The sequence below is a fragment of the Castanea sativa genome, chromosome 12 (assembly GCF_040712315.1).
Source record: "Castanea sativa cultivar Marrone di Chiusa Pesio chromosome 12, ASM4071231v1".
Lineage (NCBI taxonomy): Eukaryota > Viridiplantae > Streptophyta > Magnoliopsida > Fagales > Fagaceae > Castanea > Castanea sativa.
In genome coordinates, this window is record NC_134024.1 from 21145267 (window position 1) to 21164068 (window position 18802).

General features: G+C 32.6%; 2 protein-coding genes and 1 long non-coding RNA gene across 3 annotated transcripts; 2 read left to right on the forward strand and 1 right to left on the reverse strand.

The window, feature by feature from the left end:
• Positions 1-451: 451 nt before the first annotated feature.
• Positions 452-3796, forward strand: LOC142620350 (lysine-specific demethylase JMJ13-like). The gene is made up of 8 exons (XM_075793732.1): positions 452-749; positions 1097-1253; positions 1556-1775; positions 1962-2015; positions 2104-2183; positions 2279-2556; positions 2640-3026; positions 3564-3796. Exons 1-8 carry the CDS (start codon positions 452-454, stop codon positions 3794-3796), a joined length of 1707 nt encoding a protein of 568 aa, XP_075649847.1.
• A 2681-nt stretch (positions 3797-6477) lies between these two features.
• On the forward strand, positions 6478-10289 carry LOC142618590 (uncharacterized). The gene is made up of 4 exons (XR_012841320.1): positions 6478-6650; positions 6846-6920; positions 7061-7125; positions 9831-10289. It is a non-coding gene; the product is annotated as an uncharacterized LOC142618590 (long non-coding RNA).
• Positions 10290-11506: 1217 nt separating this feature from the next.
• Positions 11507-13792, reverse strand: LOC142621146 (putative inositol oxygenase). The gene is made up of 11 exons (XM_075794456.1): positions 13728-13792; positions 13520-13598; positions 13341-13419; positions 13043-13247; positions 12779-12838; positions 12638-12690; positions 12424-12546; positions 12226-12295; positions 12052-12130; positions 11782-11863; positions 11507-11691 (listed from the first exon to the last, which is right to left on the reverse strand). The coding sequence occupies exons 1-11, from the start codon at positions 13753-13755 to the stop codon at positions 11665-11667; spliced, it is 885 nt and encodes a 294-aa protein (XP_075650571.1). The 5' UTR covers positions 13756-13792; the 3' UTR covers positions 11507-11664.
• Between the last annotated feature and the right edge of the window lie 5010 nt (positions 13793-18802).

An 18802-nucleotide genomic window follows, 5' to 3' on the forward strand; every position in this document is an offset into this window, starting at 1 on the left:
CATTGGTTAATGGCAGGAATATGCTATGTTGTATTATGCATAATCTTAATGAAAAAAAATGAACCTCTCTGTGAATGCGGCGGGGGATAATTTTGGTAATGGCAGCGAACATGCTATCTGCAGTACTGAATTTCCTGCATGTAAACAGCATTTATATATTTACCATTTTGATGTAAATCATATTAGTTCTGAAAGTTCTATAAATTCACGGTTCGCTCTGACAGCATCCACAATCAATCCATTTTTTATCTGAGGTTGTTGGAGGGCTAAAGTAAATAAATAAATAAATTTAACTCATTTCAAGTTCAGTTTACACAACTTCCGAATTTGTGTTTTAGTCTTTCAGATATACATTGTCTGAGTTTTCTTTAGTGAGAATGCCGTATAATGTGTATTGAAATTTTCTTGGCAGGTGGAAAGTTTTCCTGGGAAAAAACAAAGACTCGCCTGGATGGAATCCAGCATCATCCCTGAAGTTACCTATCCCACTAACATGAAAAAACCAAGTCTAGTGAAGGCCACAAAAGCTCTCACATCAGTTGGAATGCAAGTTGCTACTGCTAAGAGATCATTTTCTCAGTCCACTGCAAAAGGTGTCTCTTCAAAGTGCAAAGTGAAGAAATTTGATTTTAGAGATCTTGAATGGACAAAGAAAATTTCAGAGTGTCCTGTATACCGTCCATCAAAGATGGAGTTCAAGGACCCTTTAATTTATCTGCAAAAAATTGCACCGGAAGCTTCCAAATATGGTATGTAATAATTAAAAGACATACCTTTGTATTATATATATATATATATATATATATAGAGAGAGAGAGAGAGAGAGAGAGAGAGAGAGAGAGAGAGAGAGAGAGAGAGAGCCTATTGTGTTTATGATGGCCTTTTGGTGAGCTCATCTGTTAATTCGTTTTATCTCCATGTTACTTTCGTGGTTTATGCAGATGCTAATTCAACCTACTAATGTGCTCACATTTTCATATTGACAGTTAAAGCTTTCTTATGTGTTCTAGTCAAGCATATTTACCTTTTGCGCTCATTTCTCTATGAAAATTCTTTAAACGTATCTGAACCAATTTGTTTAATTATCAAATTTCAGGAATCTGCAAGATTGTTTCTCCAATACATGCTTCTGTTCCAGCCAGCGTGGTACTAAAGAAAGAAATTAGAAATTTCAAGTTTGAAACTAATATGCAACCTCTTCGTCTTGCCAAATGGAACATGAATGAGAAGGCCTCATTCTTTAGAAGTGGAAGGTAATTTTTACATGATACATACTCTTCGTCTTGCTAAATGAAATAAGTACTGTCTGGTTAGCAAATTGGAAAGACTTTTGTGTCACCTTTTAAATCTTTTTGGGCTTTTGGAAACCATGTGCGAACTATATTATGCCGTAGATATTGTATAGTACATATCCTTTGTGCCCAAGCACTATGTACCCATAGATATACCGTATGGTAACTATGTGATATAATGCTAACTATATTATGCCATAGATGTTGTATGGTACATATTCATAGTGTCCAAGCATTATGATGTTTTTTTTCTCCTTTCTCAGGAAATATACCTACAATGACTTTGAGAGAAAGGCAAGAAAGGTGTCTGCTCGTCGATTATCTAATTCTTCATGTAATCCTCCTGCATACATGGAAAAGGTGTTCTGGCATGATATGGCCAATGGACAGAAAGGAACAGTTGAGTATGGAGTCAATGTTGATGGCAGTGCCTTTTCATGTGATCCTAATGATCAGCTTGGTAAAAGCAAATGGAACTTGAAGGTTTCCCTCTCTCTCATCCTTAATATATGTATCATCAAATTCTAAATTATGTCTATTGTTTCAAAATGTTCATCAATATGAGGCTGGTTAACTTTAATTTGTTATCAGCAGATCTGTGACCTTTTTGTCTCTCAGTCCATCCTCCATTTTATAATTCATATACAATACTTGTTTCTTTGATTGCAGCATTTATCACGACTTCCCAATTCCATTTTGCATTTAGTTGAAAGAGTTATACCGGTATGTTACCATTGGCTAAAAGCTACATTCAATGCTTTTGTCAATATATGCTAGAGCTATTTTTTAACTTTGTTGAGTTCAAATTCAGGGAATAACGGACCCAATGCTTTACATCGGAATGTTATTTGGTATGTTTGCATGGCATGTGGAAGATCACTATCTGTACAGGTAAATCTTATTTTATAGGTTGTTTTAGTGATTGTCTTAAGTTTTTAAGAGCTGAGTGTTCGGAGATTGATGTCCTTCAAAATTTCCCTTTTCAGCATTAATTATCATCACTCTGGTGCTCCCAAAACTTGGTATGGCGTTCCTGGTGATGCAGCTCTGCAGTTTGAGAGGGTAGTCCATGATAACGTGTATTCTCAAGATATCTTATCAGCCAATGGGGAAGATGGTGCTTTTGAACTGCTACAGGAAAAAACCACCATGTTTCCTCCAAGTATCCTGCTACAACATAATGTACCTGTGTACAAGGCAGTGCAGATGCCAGGGGAGTTTGTTATAACCTTCCCCAGAGCATATCATGCTGGATTTAGCCACGGTATCTCTCTCTCTCTCTCTCATAAACTATACTTATTTCTTCTTTATCATCTTACACTCATTTACTTTTCTGTTCAATTTTAGGCTTTAACTGTGGTGAGGCAGTAAATTTTGCAACTGGTGATTGGTTTCCATTGGGGGCTCTGGCTAGTCAACGTTATGCTCTTCTTAGAAAGATTCCATTAATACCATATGAGGAACTTCTCTGCAATGAAGCAATGTTTCTGATCAACTCTTTAAAAAAAGAAAATTCTGGGGCTTTATCTGCAGATTTGACCTCTCAACGTTCTGTTAAAGTTTCTTTTGTACGCCTCATAGGACTGCATAAGCAGGCTCTGCAGCGCTTAAAAGTGTCCTCTACTTCCTCACATGCTCAAGAAACTCAAGTATGTGGCCGCTGCAAGCGTGACTGTTACTTGGCATATATCATGTGTACCTGCTGCTACTCTGATCCTATCTGCCTTTTTCATGGTATAAGAATATTGCTAGAGGTCTTAATTTTGATAAAAAATGTACATTCCTGTGAATGTCATCTTTTGTTACCACACCTAAAAGCAGATCCATTTAGTTTTTATCTGTGTTCAAATCAAGTACTTTGTTTTCTACTGCAGTTAAGTAAGAATAAGGCTTGGGATCAGTTTAGTTAGTTTCAACTGTGTTTAAGTGTGCGTTTGTTTTGTGATGATTCTGCATTTACATTTGCGTTTGGCTGGTCCATGGCACTGCTTATGGACCAGCCAAGCACTAAAAACGCGTTAAGAGTTTTTGCTAGTGTTTTTGCTAATTAAAAAATATTTTGCTACAGTGTTTTTTAGCAAAAAATTTTCAGCAAATAAGCAGTATACAAACATATCCTAAATCATCTATTGTTTTCACTTTCTACACGTTAAAATTAAAATATTTAAATTTCATTTTAATTTATTTAAATACTTTTGTTTCGATATGGTGTTTAGACACTTGATAATCTATTATGACATTGGTTTTACTAATCCTAATCTTGTGACATAGATATTGATTTGCTTAATTGTTCATGTGGGGAAAAATGTACCATTTTCTTGAGGGAGGACATATCAGCAATGGAAGATGCAGCTCAAAAATTTGAGCAAGAAGAAGAAATTTTGCTGGAGCTTCAAAAAGAAACCAAATTTGGACATGACATGTTCATGAAATCAAGTAAATATTCTTGCATTAAGGACGGATCCGCTCCATTTTGCGAGGTGAGATTTGAATCAAAGCTTTAAATTAATTTAATTACTCCTGGATAGTTACACATTTTCCATGCTGTGTCAAATTTGTGCTTTCTGGGGACAGTAAACAAATGCAAGAAGGCTCAGGGTATTAGAATGCCCAAAACTGTATTTTAAAAATATAAGGCATATGTCCATTTTAAATGGGTAAGCCAAACCATTGGAGCTCTCACTAAAACTAATAGGATCAAGTTTAAGAGTCAATAAAGTTTCTTTATTTCAATTTCTTAGGGATGATGGCTGCCAGAATTAGATGGAAACCCATTTACAATGCTAGATTGTTCTTAAATTATACACCCCTTTTTTTTGTTTTCCAATTTACTGTTTCTAACTCAACTATGTTCTGGAAATGAAAAACAGAACATCCATCAACACAACGGAGGGAATGCCTACAACAGAAATGTAAGCTCTATGGAAGAGGCATTGACCATGAAAATGAAAGAAACAGAAATTGGCAAGCTCAATGGGGGAAAATCTAACAAGAGAAGGTTCAAGAGTCATAGAATGAGAAGGCCTTCATTATCTAGGGATTGCAAGAGGGTTATAGTGAGCTGAGCTGATCAAAACATAGTTCACTAGTGCCTCTGGATTGTTTTCTAGAGTTTGACATCACTAAGACACTGACTTCATTACTGGATTAGGATCCTCTGGAGTTCTTAGGATAATAACTCCAATATGGAATTCTTAAGAACTCAAGAGGATCTTAATCCCTTCATTACCTTGATGACTTTCTAACAAGAAAGAATGCACAGAAGAAATTTTTAGCAATTACTGACTTTCTGACTCAGAAAAGAGTAGTTCAATTGAGGTCCTGGCATAATCAGATTCAAGTGGCTCTTAGCTTTCCTTATCATTATTCTTTTTTCATTAAATGGATATATTGATAGATATCTGCAAGGTATACATGGTAGTTTAAAAGGTTCCAGGCACAAATTTTGCAATGCTCAAGAGTAGTTAGGAAGGCATAAGCTTTGTAGTACTCAAGAGTGGTTAGAAAGGCTCAAAATTTTGTACAATCTATCAAATTCTGAGAAGAATGTTGTATATTAATATTGTCTTTGACATATGTTTCCATCTTCTTAGTTTTGAAGCGAAATGCTTTAAATTTGAACAAAATTACCAAGCAAGTGCTCACCTTTTCAATCAAGGATGTGACATTATTTTACAGTTTTTACCTATTTTTCCTCTTTTCTTGTACTTCTGTTTTGTCAGGAGGGAGATAAAACACCTTGAATTTTGTAACATCTATCTGAGCTTTGCTCTTGCTATAGTAGTCATATTTCTACTGTATGATTTAACATGGTAACAAAAACAGGTGACTTTGGTAAAGGGGGAAAAGATGAATAAATCAAATATGTCCATAAAAGAAGAAAAATTGAATATATTATTATATTAACTTATTAAACCAGTTCAAAGTCTTTCTATTCTCTTCAGTCAGTAGGGTTGATATGCTCCTGACCTATGTGTGCAGCAAGATGATGATAGACAGAAATCTTTATATCAGTTGTACCTTTCAGAATATTAATGCAATAACATTTTTGCTACATATGCATGGTTTCCCTGAACACACATATTCTTAAGGTTGTGATTCAACCTTCAAAGAGCATTTGTTATAAATATTTTAGGTTGAAATGCATCTTAAAATATAGTTTATCTTACCAAGTCTGCAGAACATCACATCAAAAATATGTATAGTTAGAAATTACAGTTTCTCTCTGCACTTGATCGCCAACATAGTAGAAATTAGTTTTCTAATTAATTCTGATGTCTTAATACGAGTAACCAGTTTCAGAACATATTGAAGGTATCAAATATCAACAATGTTGCTTGACTCTTAGCTTCTCTCATTTTCTGGTGAGTGCAGTGAAAGTACTAACTACTGCATCTGCTTTTTCACTGCGTAAGTTTAAGTGATTTTTCTGTATGATGTTACTTAATTCCTTAACTTGTCCCATTTTCTAGTAGGTTGAGAATCACAAGCACCTCTTCTTTTGTAAAAATAAAATAAAAAATGAAATAGAAGATGGGATAGGGCTCAGGGTTATGAGTTCTATCCATATGACCATAGAATGCTACTTTAGGCCAAGGATTGTTTGAAACCACTCCTCCGTTTGATTTTTCTGGCTTGTACTCTTTTCAGAACTGTTAGCACTTAGTCCCCTTTCCAATAAGATCATATTTAACAACCAAAAAGACTACTGGGAAAGCCTTAGGCAAGAATATTTAATGTAATCAAATGAAGCATGATATCAGAACTAGCTTTAGCCCAATCGCTAGCCATATTCTAACTCTGCATAAGATCCCAACCAGCTCCTGCCTAGTTTAGCTGGTGCCAACACTAGATATTTGCCCCCAATTAGACATACTATGGAGTGTGGACAACACATAAGAAGAAGATGGTCCAACCACTGGCCTTAGGAATAGAGCCTGCCTATTAACAGTTGGGTTTAATGCCTAATCTATTAATATTCTTAATCAATATATATATATATATATATATATATATATATATAAAACCGAAGCCTCTGAAGCTCCCAAAATTTTCCACATCAGCACAATATTTAAAAAAAAAAAAAATAAGCGAAAAAAAAAACCTTTTCTAAAACCCGATAAAGTGATAAACGCAAAAGGCAAAACCAGCCCTCTGCCGTTCCTCTCTCTTCTCTATTCTCTACCTTCTCCTTCCGCAAAACCCAACACTGAAAATCAATCCTGCCAAGAAGCCATCCCCACACTGTCAGGTCCGAGATAGAAAGAAGGCATCACTGAACAAGCCACTGTCCCAGCCGTGGCAGAGGGTATAGCTACTGTGTTTAACTCCCTTGGTTCTTTATTTCGCTTCATAACTGTAAGTCTATTTTTTGCTTTTGCTGATTTGTTTCTCACAATCCTAAAAAGCCACAAACTAAGCAAAGAAGCCATGAGTCGTGGAGTATTGTTGTAGATTCAAGATTGGTCATAAAGATTGGGCTTTTAGGGTCGTTTATGAGAAACCCAAATAGATTTTTTGAGGGGTTTTGTTTGATTATTTGCTTGGTTGCAGACCTAAGCTTCTTCTCCAATGTCCTGCTTCAGCAACCTTGGCTTCGCCCTTTGCCAAATTTATTCGTTAGTGATGGTAAAGTTTGTATATTTAATTTCGATAGAGCCATGGAAGCTTTAAGATTCACAGTAAAAACTTAGGGTTTGCTACTAGCTACTACTGAACTTTTTTTTTTCCTGATTGCTACCATGCCCAACTGAGGACCAAATATATAGAGTTTAGAAGCTGTTTGCAAATCCCAACAACAGAGAAGTGCATGATTTGGAAGTGAAGGAAAAAGGTAGAGAGCTATGTTTTTTCATCTTTCATATCTATTTTTGAAACATATTTTGTGGGACTCCTCCATGATCCAAGCTGGTATATTGATTATTGAATCTAATAGGTAGTGGATCATTTGTCATTGTTGTGTTGCCTTTGAAAAGTGGGAGGATTTGCTTTGGAGGAACATTGGTTTATGCGCTTTTTAGTTGCAGTTCAATTATTTGAAAAAATTACTCTTCTAACTATGCATCTTTATTCAGTTGTATTTGTGTGTTTTGTGTATGTTTCTTTCATTGTTTTATTTATGCATCATGCATGGTTGTGTGCAATGTGAGATGGCCTAATTTTCCTAAACAAATTGGTCTTCTAATTTTCCTAATGTGAGTCTCTATTTTAGTTTGTTTTAATAGTTGGGAGTTAAATTCAGTTTCGATTTTATTATTATTATTATCATTATTTGATTGAAATGGTAGAAATTGTATTACTATAAAAAAGAAGCCAACGCAATGGCTTAGGTTCCAGGAAAAAAAAATATACAGGGAAATAGATAATATGACCATGTCAACCAGTGGTTAGATGAACTCCAGTATACATATGTTTATATTTATATTTTTGATTGAAAGGTGAATCTCAGGTTTGTGTTTTCCTATCAAATTGAGATAGATATCTATTTCTTTAGTACTTTTCCACTCTTCTGACAATGGGCTCTTCCTCCTCATATAAATGGATAGTGAGTAGGCAATTTTTACATTTGAGTATAATACGATTGGACACTTACACTATTGCACATTCTAAGTCTAATAGAAATTCTTACTCTGCCATCCCATATACCAATTTTACTGTTTATTTATTTTGTTATTAAATTGTTTGTCTTTCTTACAAAAAAAACAATATTGGATATGATATTGATGGTTTGCTATCTCAGTAAAGCACTGATTCATAACTTTCATATATATGAATGCATGCTAATTATTGGATTAAATCTTAAATAATTGTTGATGCATTTGTGTCACTTGGATTGAAGGTTCAGAAAAGTACATTTTCGAGGTATGACTTCTTTGGGTGTATATTTTAAATTTTTGAGAAGATAATCATATTGTCAGATTAATAATAATATATTAGTAAGTGCATTTTTCCATAGAGAATGTATTATGTATATTAGAAGCTTCAAGGAGGTTGAAAAAATTATAATTCCATTAGTCAATTTGTGTTAACAAATCATTACATTTTTCAGGTGTTTGAGAAAATTATGATCTATGTTCAATTGAGATGAAGATTACGAATAAATTGAGCATCCCATTTTAGAAATTGGGCCAACATGTATTTGCATCTGATAATAATCTCTCCTTCTATGCAGGTTTTTGTTTGTTTGTTGAGAAACCTCCCCCTTTGCAGTTGGTTGACCAATCATTAATTCTATTAATGATGGATTTAGAATGTTAGGTTAGTTGGGTGATAACATGGTTTTAGGTTGTAGAAGTATCTAACAATGATTTATCGTATATATTTTGAATTTGAGGTATTGCAATTGCTATAAATGCTTAGTCACATAAAAAGATTAATAGAGAAAGACAAGGATATGTAGTTGTTATTCAACTGAAGATATGGCTGATAGAGTGAATCAAGGCAAGTTATTCTCTTTGGCAAATTGTCACTTGAGCCAAAAGCAAATTCTAAATTGAGTTCTATTTGTAATATTGTACTTTATGTATATACTAATGTTTCTCCTATAATTTTCAATTCCAATTTAGTAATAATTAATTTGCTAACATCTCTTATACAAGTTCTCTTAAATGCTGAGCCACCATGTTCAGTCTTGATTTCCTCTTATGTGACTCCTATGAATTTGTTGTGCTAGAGAGAAATCATGGTCCAGTCCCAATGCTTTGTGATCATGGTTCAGTGTCTCAAAAGTTTTTTTTTTTTTTTTCCGTATTTATCATTAATATTTTTTGCAGTGCATTTGCATCAAGTAGAATTAATGTTTGTGATTTCAGCCAATCTGATGTAGATGTGGGAATAAGGAAAAAGTATACCACTAATGCTTGGGAAGCCTAAGTATACCACTGATAATTGTCAATTATCATTGTTGCATATGTTATGTGCTAAACTGAAGTATTAAATCTATATAGACCATATGAGTTTCTAAATTTCACTTTTTTTTTTCTTTGCTTGAGACTTGAGATAATGAGTTCATTTCCAAAGTAGTATTGTTAATTATAAATTGAAAATTTTCATAATTGTACTTCTTTTCCTTCTTTTTATTATTTTTATTTTTATTTTTATTTTTACTATAAACAAAATGCAAGTATATTTTTAGTTATTGAATAATTAATGTTCTGTTGTAGGTTATTGAATTATTTTTACCTCATATTATCAATGTAAGCTGTTTTCAAAGTTTTAATTAAAAACAATCTTCTCAAGATTTGCATCCCTTAGTGACGAAGGGGCAAGTTGCTGATTGTGATTTAATTTGCATCCCTTAGGATTTCCTACAGATAACCATTTGAAAAGCTATTTTTCTACATTGTCATTCTAATCTATATTTTAAAATTTTACTTTTTATAGTTACATATAGTCAATCATAAAAAGGACCTATATCTTCAATCTCTTTTTACCATTCTATGGTCCTTATGGAACCGTAGAAATCAAGTGTTTCATGATGGGAAGACCCCAAATCTGATAAATGTTGTTCTCACTCACTGCCAATTCGCTTGTATGCAGGAACCAGGAGGCCTTTAGAAATGGACAATCCTAATATCAAGATCACAGCATACCAACTCATAAAGATGTCTCCAATAGGGATTGGCAACTCATTATCAAAGTAGTTTGTTGAAGGAAAAGGAAATTGAAACAGAGTGGCTATGCATATGAAGCAAAGGACTTGAAGGGAGATCTAATATTAGTGGGGGAGCCTAGCAGTGTGTCAACATCTTACCCAGCAACATTTCAGGATGCAATCGTGGAGGTTGCAATAAAAGCTAGAGACCTTGGATTTAGACTAATTTTGTTTGTCAGTGGTTGCAAAAGGATTGAACAGGTTTGCAATGGAAAAAGTTAACCAAGATTGCAGGAACAACCTATGATGACAGAATTGCATTTTCTAACTTAATAAGATTTAACTTTTCACACCATTTTTGTACCAAAAACTATCATGTGTAATATGTTAGAAGTAGCTTCAATTCTCTAGCTGTTCATTATTTGACCCAATTACTGCTGGATCTCTCCAAATCTTATGTTATATAACTTGTGTCCTAGAACTGTTTTCTATGGTATCAAAAAAAGAGAGAGTTACATATAGTCTTCAACTATGTTAATTAGAACTATTTAGAATTTGATAAAGGGATCCAAAACTAAATAAATTTTGAACAAATTAGGATTGAATTTATGTAAAAAAATTCTAACTAAATTAGGTAAGCTATTTTTTTACAAATAGTCCAATTTCATTTTTTATTTATTCATACTTATTAACCATCAATTATCTATAAAATTATATTTTCACAACTAGCTCGTATATTGCACGGGTTAGCGACTAGTTTATATGATTTACTTTATGAAAGGGAAAAATTTAGCTACAAAATTGGTTGTAGCCTAAAACTATAACCTTACTCAATAAAATAAATATTACTACATATTTTGAAAATCTAATCGTTAAATTGTACGTTTTTTATGCTCTTAATACACATCAAATTTTGCATCAATCGAATATTATTTACTCCATAATCTGTAAGCTTATATTTTATGCATAATTTTAAATTACAAAAACTTGTAATTTAAACAATTTATTAATGACATAGCTATTAATCTTCAATTTTCTAAAAATTTTGCAAGCATGGAGAATATAAGAAGATGTAATCCAAGTGTGAATTTGCCAAAATTCACCTCCAATAAAAAGATATTGAGTAAGATTGTAGTCTTAGGCTTCAACTAAATTTGTAACTAAACTTTGTCAATTTTTTAAATCTTATTTTATTTTCCTACTTGTTTTAGGGATTTAATTCATCTTCTTACTAGATTAGTAGAATTTTCATTGGTTAGAATTGTTTCCTTTTCTTATTAGGATATAAAGTTTGGAACTCTATTTAAAGAACCTGGAATTCAGTATTGTATACAGTTTGCTTCAGTAATCAAATTGATTGTTGGAGTTTTTCCTTCAATAGCTTGGTGTTGATTCCAAATAACCCTAGGTATTGATTTCTAAGGGGTTTTTTTTTTTTCGTTGTTGTTGCTTGATGCTGATACAAAGCAAGCCAAGGTACAATTCGTAGGGTTTTTTTTTTGTTTTTCAAAGCCGCAACATATAGCTTTATTTGATTAGGCCCCAAGGCCTTAAAGACATCCCACACATGGCCTCCTGGCCATCAATATATAAGAACCAAGCCAAATAATAATGAACACGCCACATCTCTATGATGTGTTTTATTTATTAATATTTTACAAACTTCTTAGTACTGATGACAGAAATCTATAGTGCATATATAAATAAAATTAACTTTGCCAATTGAAAGCGAGCACAACTAAAAGTATGGAAGGCAGCCTAAAGCCGGGTCCTCAAGGTTTACCATCTGAGCTTTTCTGGGAAGTACTGCAAAAAGAAAGAAAAAAAATCCAATTTTAGTAAAGAAAAAAAAGTGTTTAAAATTACCAAAGCACAGAATTTTGCACTGGCACACACCTTTTTTATGAGGGATTCATAGTATGGTTTAACTTTTTCAACGTCAATTCGAACGATGCTCTTACTGTAGAGATCATATTTGCTGTTATTTTGTACAATACAATAAAATCAGTGTAGTTGTCACAATCAGCTGAACAAAAATTGAATAATTGGTGGGGAAAAACACTGATGCTCACAATCAGCTCAATGAGAAATGAATAATTGTTGAGGAAGAACACTGGTAAGAAAGAAAAAAAAATGTACAAATCAAACAGCAAAATGGAAGCTTACTTGAATGTTTGAACCCACTTCAGATTCTCTCTGTCCTCGTCATTCATTAAGTATTGATATGCTCCTTTATTATGCATTGCTGCAAGATGAACAGATAAAACTCATTTTATTGTATAAAACAATTCAAGAATATATTTTTCAAATTTACAGGAAAAGATAAAGAATAATACTTACGGTAAAATGAGTGATATCGGATAGTAAATAATGCCGCTGAAGGTAGAGTAGTTCCATTTGCCTTGGCCACCTAAGAATTTGGAAACAACATTATTAGTATTATGATTGTTATTTTGGAATAACATATTGTGGAAATTTCAATATGAATCTTATTAAAGATTTTTCATTAAAAATTCATTGAAGGTTCAGAGGATATACCATGTACATGTAATCGTCATGCCCCCATGACATCAGCACATTTTCTAGTCCACATCCTTCAGAGTAGATTCCAAGTTTAGTGTTGTAGGCAGGATTGTTGTAATCTGGATTTTCCTTGAAATACTGCAATGCAAAAGATTCGAAGAAATTTCTTTCAGTTGACTGACTACATATAATCATTTCAAACATAATTAACTAATGTTTTTGAGAAGACCTTGTGATAAACAATCGATTCGTCAAAAGCACAACCAACAGGTTGCGTATCTCCTGCAACATCAGAATTCATCATCAGATTGAAATGACTCGAAACAAGAGAAATATGTTAACATTTATTTGGTCAAAGAACATTTCTTACCTACAACAGCCCACTGGGGAAGCGATCCAAATTTCGAATGGAAAAGAACCTTTCCAAGATCTGAAATCCATGCAAGAATCAATTATCAAGTTGTTTTATGTAAACTTAAATATATAGGGCCTAGTGTGTGTAGTTATTATCTGATATTATGAATAAGAGCATAGACCCACTAAGTTAAACATATACAATTACACATTCAAAGAACCTATATATTTTGCATGTTAGCCTTAAAACGGAAACTAGTAGTGTGCATGGGGTATTTACCATGAATAAGGGCAGTCAAGTGCAGCCAATCTTCATTAGGATAATCTTTTCTTATGGCTTCAGCCGACTGCAGCAAATGCTGAATCTGAGGTTCATCCAGGTCAGGGTCACTTTCATCCACAAAACTATTTAGGAGTTCAATGGCTTCCCATATGGACATCTCTGCTTTGTTCAATTTTGCATACTCTTCCCTTGTCCTCTTTACCTGCATTTGCATTGAAAGTTTCATATATCAAATTGAACCTATGAAGTCCTAAAGTTTAATATATAAACATTAACTTATTGAAAGTGTACTTACAAAATCATATGTTTGGTTAATATGATTCAACCGATAGGTATTCTCCACAATGCTTAGCCTCACACTTCCTTCGTAATCCCTACCACACATTTCAACACAATTCATTGAATGAGAAACTACACCATTTATGAAAAACACCTGACCTTATAAACAAAGATTGTGGAAGAAAATGTCAAAACCTGAATGATTGGCCAAAGGCATTGGAATCTGGCACAGTAAATCCATCTGATGCATCTTTTGGTATTGCATTCTCTAACACTTACATTTGCAAACAAAAGAACACAAAAGTTAGACTCCAATTGAACTAAGCTTATAGACTTATAATAAAATAAAAATTATCAACATTCATGGACAAAAGGAAGAAGGAAACAATAATCAAAGCAGTACCAACTGCCTGGCTCTCAACGGCAATCATCTTGTTCCCACATAAAAATTCGAAAGAAGGCAAACAAAGCAAGGCAAACAAAGCAAGGACAAATACCTTTGAAAGGCCCAAGTCAAATTTATAGGTAAATAATAAGTCCTCAACTGAAAATAGACCAGTCTTGGATTCCTCAACTGCAAATTTTCATTATCCTAGAGCTAATTTATCCAAACAAACTTTACCTTAAAATAACTTGTTTCTGTAAGAGTATTGAATGGTCAATCATTATCTTCATTTTAGCCATGTAATCAAATTCCTAATGCTTTGGTTGTTTTGTTGCCAAAAACATGCATCTTTGTCATATACAAAGAAAAGGGGAAAAATAAATGTGATAACGCATTGAGTCAGCTTTGTGGATAATCACATCCTATTTTTCGTAATGCAAAAAACTAGCCTAAGATATGGATGACAGGACAATCCAGTAAGGCCAACTCCATGTTTTGCGTTCTGTTACGAGGATAAGGCTTAAAAAAAATAAAATCAACAACTGAGCTAAGATATTTGTATATGAATAGCCAAGAACCATCAAGAAACTCCAGTTTTCTTTTTCTCCATTGATAGGATTGGAACCTAAGAACTATGCTCACCAAGAGCAGACGACTGTATTTTGCCACATAAACATGACAATGTGAGTTTCTATCTTGTATTGTATTTACCAGAAATAGCCAAGATATGTATGAGATGTATAATTAGGATATACTAGTTTAGAAAGTATAATTCATTTTTTCTGCCATTGAGGACCAAGTCAAGATATTGGTTTCAAGAGAAAATTATGGGATTGGTTAATAAATCAAGGGATTGATTGCTAAAGTAAATTATGGAATTCCAGCAATCAATATGTAATTTTTGTTCAAATTTCATGGACTTTTGTATCCCATTATAAATATGAAATTCATCATAATGTAAAATGTGAACGAGCCTTTTAAGTTGTAGCTCAATAAGCTTCTAAGGTAGTTCCGAACGATGTGTCCGGATTCAAATCCACTCATTCCCAACTATTAAATTATTTAATTAAAAAAAATGAAGGAGAATCTTTAAATATATATATATATATATATATATATATATATATATATATATATAGAGAAAGAGAGAGAGAGAGATGGGTTCAAGTTACACCTGGTATAACTCTTTTTAAACCATTAGATTTAAGTAGATCCAACGGTAAAAAAAAATGCACTCATTAATGTTGATATTCTGATAAGTATCTCATTTATTATCTTTATTTATAACATTCTATGCTTATCTCTAATCTCAAAAATAAGTATATTTTTCTCTCTGCTCTCTCTTTCTCATCCACTACACATTTCTCTCTCCTCCATTGCTCTTCTACCTCAATTTTCATAAAGTTCCACCTCCACAGCCACGTAGAATCTATGTATCACTGAATAGATAAATTTCTTAATTAATCTCACCATTTCTACCTTTTCAAGAAACTCAGTCTCATCATCATCCAAAGCTTTGGGGTACATATAAGTTACAACCAAAGGATTTATAACAGCCAGAAAATCCTGTTTCAATTTACTTACACGCTAGACAAGGATCAAAAGGGCAAAGGACCCATTTTTTTAGCAAATGGACCCCTATCAAAAACCCTAGGTAGTAACAAGAATTCCCAGTATCTAAAATGGGTTTTCAATAAACAGTTAGAGACGTGGGAAGGTATCGCACTTTGCTTGTTATGGAGTATTTAGAGAGAGCATGACGCCAGGACATTTGAGTGAATTGAATCTACGACTGTTCAGCGGAAAATTTTATTCCTGAGATCTTTTTGGAGTCGGCTAGAACTTTTGGAAAATTCAATTCTTCATCCTTTTTTTTTTTTTTTTGATTTTTTGAATCTTAGTAACTTTACATCTTATTTTCAGTTTTCAAGCACTTCTCTTGTATATTTCCCATGTGCTTGGCTTCACCCTTTGTTAATAAAATTCTTTGTTATTCATGAAAAAGTAAAAACCCGAATAGCTCATTTACTCAATTTTTGTACCATCTCTTTTGACTTAGTTTTCCTTCTAATTAATAGTATGTATCACATATGATTAATTATATATATATATATATATATATATATATATATATATATATATATATATATATATATATATATGATTCACCAAAAGCTTTGTTAAGTACCAAAAGTTTAGTCTTTCATTAGAAAAAAAAAAAAAAAAAAAAAACAGATTCTATGTGGCTGTGGAGGTGGAACTTATGAAAATGGAGGTGGAAGAGCAATAGAGGAGAGAGAAACATATAGTGGATGAGAAAGAGAGAGCAGAGAGAAAAATATACCTATTTTTGGAACTAGAGATAGGTATGAAATGTTATAAATAAGAGTAATAAATGAGATACATATTAGAATATCAGTATTAATGAGTACATTTTTTTAACCGTTGGATCTACTTAAATCCAATAGTTTAGAAAATGTGTAACTTAAACATTTCTCATATATATCTATATATATATATATATATATGAAGGTGGAAAAAAAAAAAACCATGATTTAACAATTTTGTTCAAACATGTAGTGATGACAAATCGTGTTCGAGACATTGGTATCCAACTACAAATGTCAATCCTAACCTAACTCATTTAATAATCATTTCAAAACCCTTCTACCCTAACAGAACCCATTTATTAAGCAAGTAACACAACATGACCCACATAGCTCACTTAATATACACAAACACTACTCATTTCAAATGTCTGATAAACTTGTATTGGGTTAACATTTATATGACCCATTCCAAACCATTCAAAATATAAGCCAAAATGAATTTAAAATTCTTTTAATTACACTATCCTATAGAGAAAATTCAAATATATTTTAAACAAAAATGATATTTATTTATATGAATGGAGCCATTTTGGGTTGATTTTAGGTTAAGCAAATTAACACAAAATTGACTTACTTATTAATTATGTCAAAAAGGATTCGCTAAAAGCATTCTCTCTCTTCAAAAACTCTCTTGCAGTTCCATTCTTATAAAGCTACCGTTTACTAACCCTTCTAGTGTTTTGGCTTGGATCAAATATACTGAGGGGACTAGTCAATATTCAAATATCCTTCAAAAAAGCTAAGCCCCTTTTCTTTTTAAATTCCAAAATCTCTCTTCTTTTAAAGTTTATGCTTGTTTTTGTTTGTAGAATTAGGTTAGGATTTTGTTTGATCACTTAGGATGAAGAAGATGTAGAATTAGAGCTTCAATTTTGTCAGGATGCGTACACATACCTCACAATTGTGTATGTATGTTTATGGAATAACAGGTCATGTGTATGCCTCTCTGCAAAAATAACAATTTGAAACCTACTTTAGGCTAAGCACACACTGTATTCTTTGTACCCTATTTTCTTGAATTCTTTTTAGTTTAAATTCCACTCTATCTATCTATCTATACGCACTAATAGACAAAACTAATAGAAAATCCAATTAGATTTTAATTGGATTTTCAATTTTGCGTCACGTGTCTTATTTAATTTTTAATTTTGTGTCACATGAATTATTCAATGTATAAATCAAAGAGTTCAAATCTAATCCATCTAAGTTTTTTATTTTTGTAGAAAGTGAATTATTAGATGCAAAAACTGAAGAGTTTAAAACCAATTAAATTTTAGATCACTCACACACACACACACACACACACACACATATATATATATATATAATGAGAAATCATTCCATATTTTAGAAATGTACAATTCTAAAAAAAGTGTAAATTAATACCATGTATAGTTTAAACATCTTCTAAAATTTTGGGGTACACACTAATATATATTAATAGGTAAAGTTTACAGAAAATCCAATTAGAATTTCAAGTTAGAGTCCAATATTATGTCATATGTCCTAAATTATTTATTTTTAGAGAGAGTTTTATTTCCTAATTTTAAAATCAAATGTGGAACCACATCATAAATATTTATCCAAATGAGTTATTGAGTACAAAAACCAAAGATTTTATAATAAATAAATTGTAAAAGAAAAAAGTGCTTCACAATAACAAAAATTAAGAAGTAATAAATAAATAATCATTGACAATTTACATTTTTATACTTTATAATATTCTTACAAGACTTTTTAAGGAGTTAACAAAATATAAGAATGACTATCAATAGTATTTAAATTATATATATAGGAAGTGTATTCATGCATATACATGAGATTACAAAGCTACTCTCTCTCTCTCTCTCTCTCTCTCTCTCTCTCTCTCTCTTTATATATACATATATATATATATATTAATTGGTAAAACTGAGAGAAAATTCAATTGGAATTCAAGTTGAAATTCAATTAGAGTATAATTTTGCACCATATGTCCCATCTAATCTAAGTTTTAAATTTTTGTACAAAGTGAGTTAATTTAGTGTAAAAATTAGATTTTAATTTTGTACCACATGTACCATCTAATATAAATTTTATAATTTTTGTGTCAAATGAGTTAATTTAGTGTAGAAAATGAGGAGTCCAATATAAATAAACCATAAAAAATCTAATCATATAACTAAAAACAATTTAAATTTATAAGTCATTTATGTAAGGGCAAGATTTAGGTATAGTACTTAAGTGTTGTTCCTTATTCCCTTTTTAAGATTCTGCCACGTGGATTTTTCTTCATAGGATGGAAGAGTATTTTTTAATTTAATCACATAACTTAGGGGTGTCTAGACCTAACTTAGACCCGCCAGCCCGAAGAAACCGCCTGATCCCCACCCGATTTCAACCCAAACCAATGCCCCCGCTGGTCGGTGACGGGTTTTTGCGCCCAAGACCTGACGCCCGTGGGTCGAGTGGCGGGTTTTCTTCTCCAAAACCCGAGCCACCTGACCTGACCGATGATATATACAAATCCAGCCAACTCCGACAAGATCAAGCTCAAATTCTAGGAGATCCGGCGAGATAACGACCATATTTGGTGAGACCTGGCAAAATTCAAGGAGATCCAAGTTGATTTCGGCGAGATCTTGACCATTTTTGGTGAGATTCGGCGAGATTTGAGGAGATCCAAGCTAATTTCGGTGATTTTTAGTGTAAATGGAGTGAGTT

Excerpts from the sequence above, each read along its gene's own strand:
- LOC142621146 (XM_075794456.1), bottom strand. The coding sequence starts at position 13,755 with ATGATTGCCGTTGAGAGCCAGGCAGTTG. Across the intron at positions 12,691-12,778 it reads TCCCCAGTGGGCTGTTGTAG|GAGATACGCAACCTGTTGGT; the intron begins GTAAGAAATGTT and ends CTGATGTTGCAG. Across the intron at positions 12,131-12,225 it reads CCGATATCACTCATTTTACC|CAATGCATAATAAAGGAGCA; the intron begins GTAAGTATTATT and ends TTCATCTTGCAG.
- LOC142620350 (XM_075793732.1), top strand. The coding sequence starts at position 452 with ATGGAATCCAGCATCATCCCTGAAGTTACCTATCCCACTAACATGAAA. Across the intron at positions 750-1,096 it reads ACCGGAAGCTTCCAAATATG|GAATCTGCAAGATTGTTTCT; the intron begins GTATGTAATAAT and ends ATCAAATTTCAG. Across the intron at positions 1,776-1,961 it reads AAAGCAAATGGAACTTGAAG|CATTTATCACGACTTCCCAA; the intron begins GTTTCCCTCTCT and ends CTTTGATTGCAG.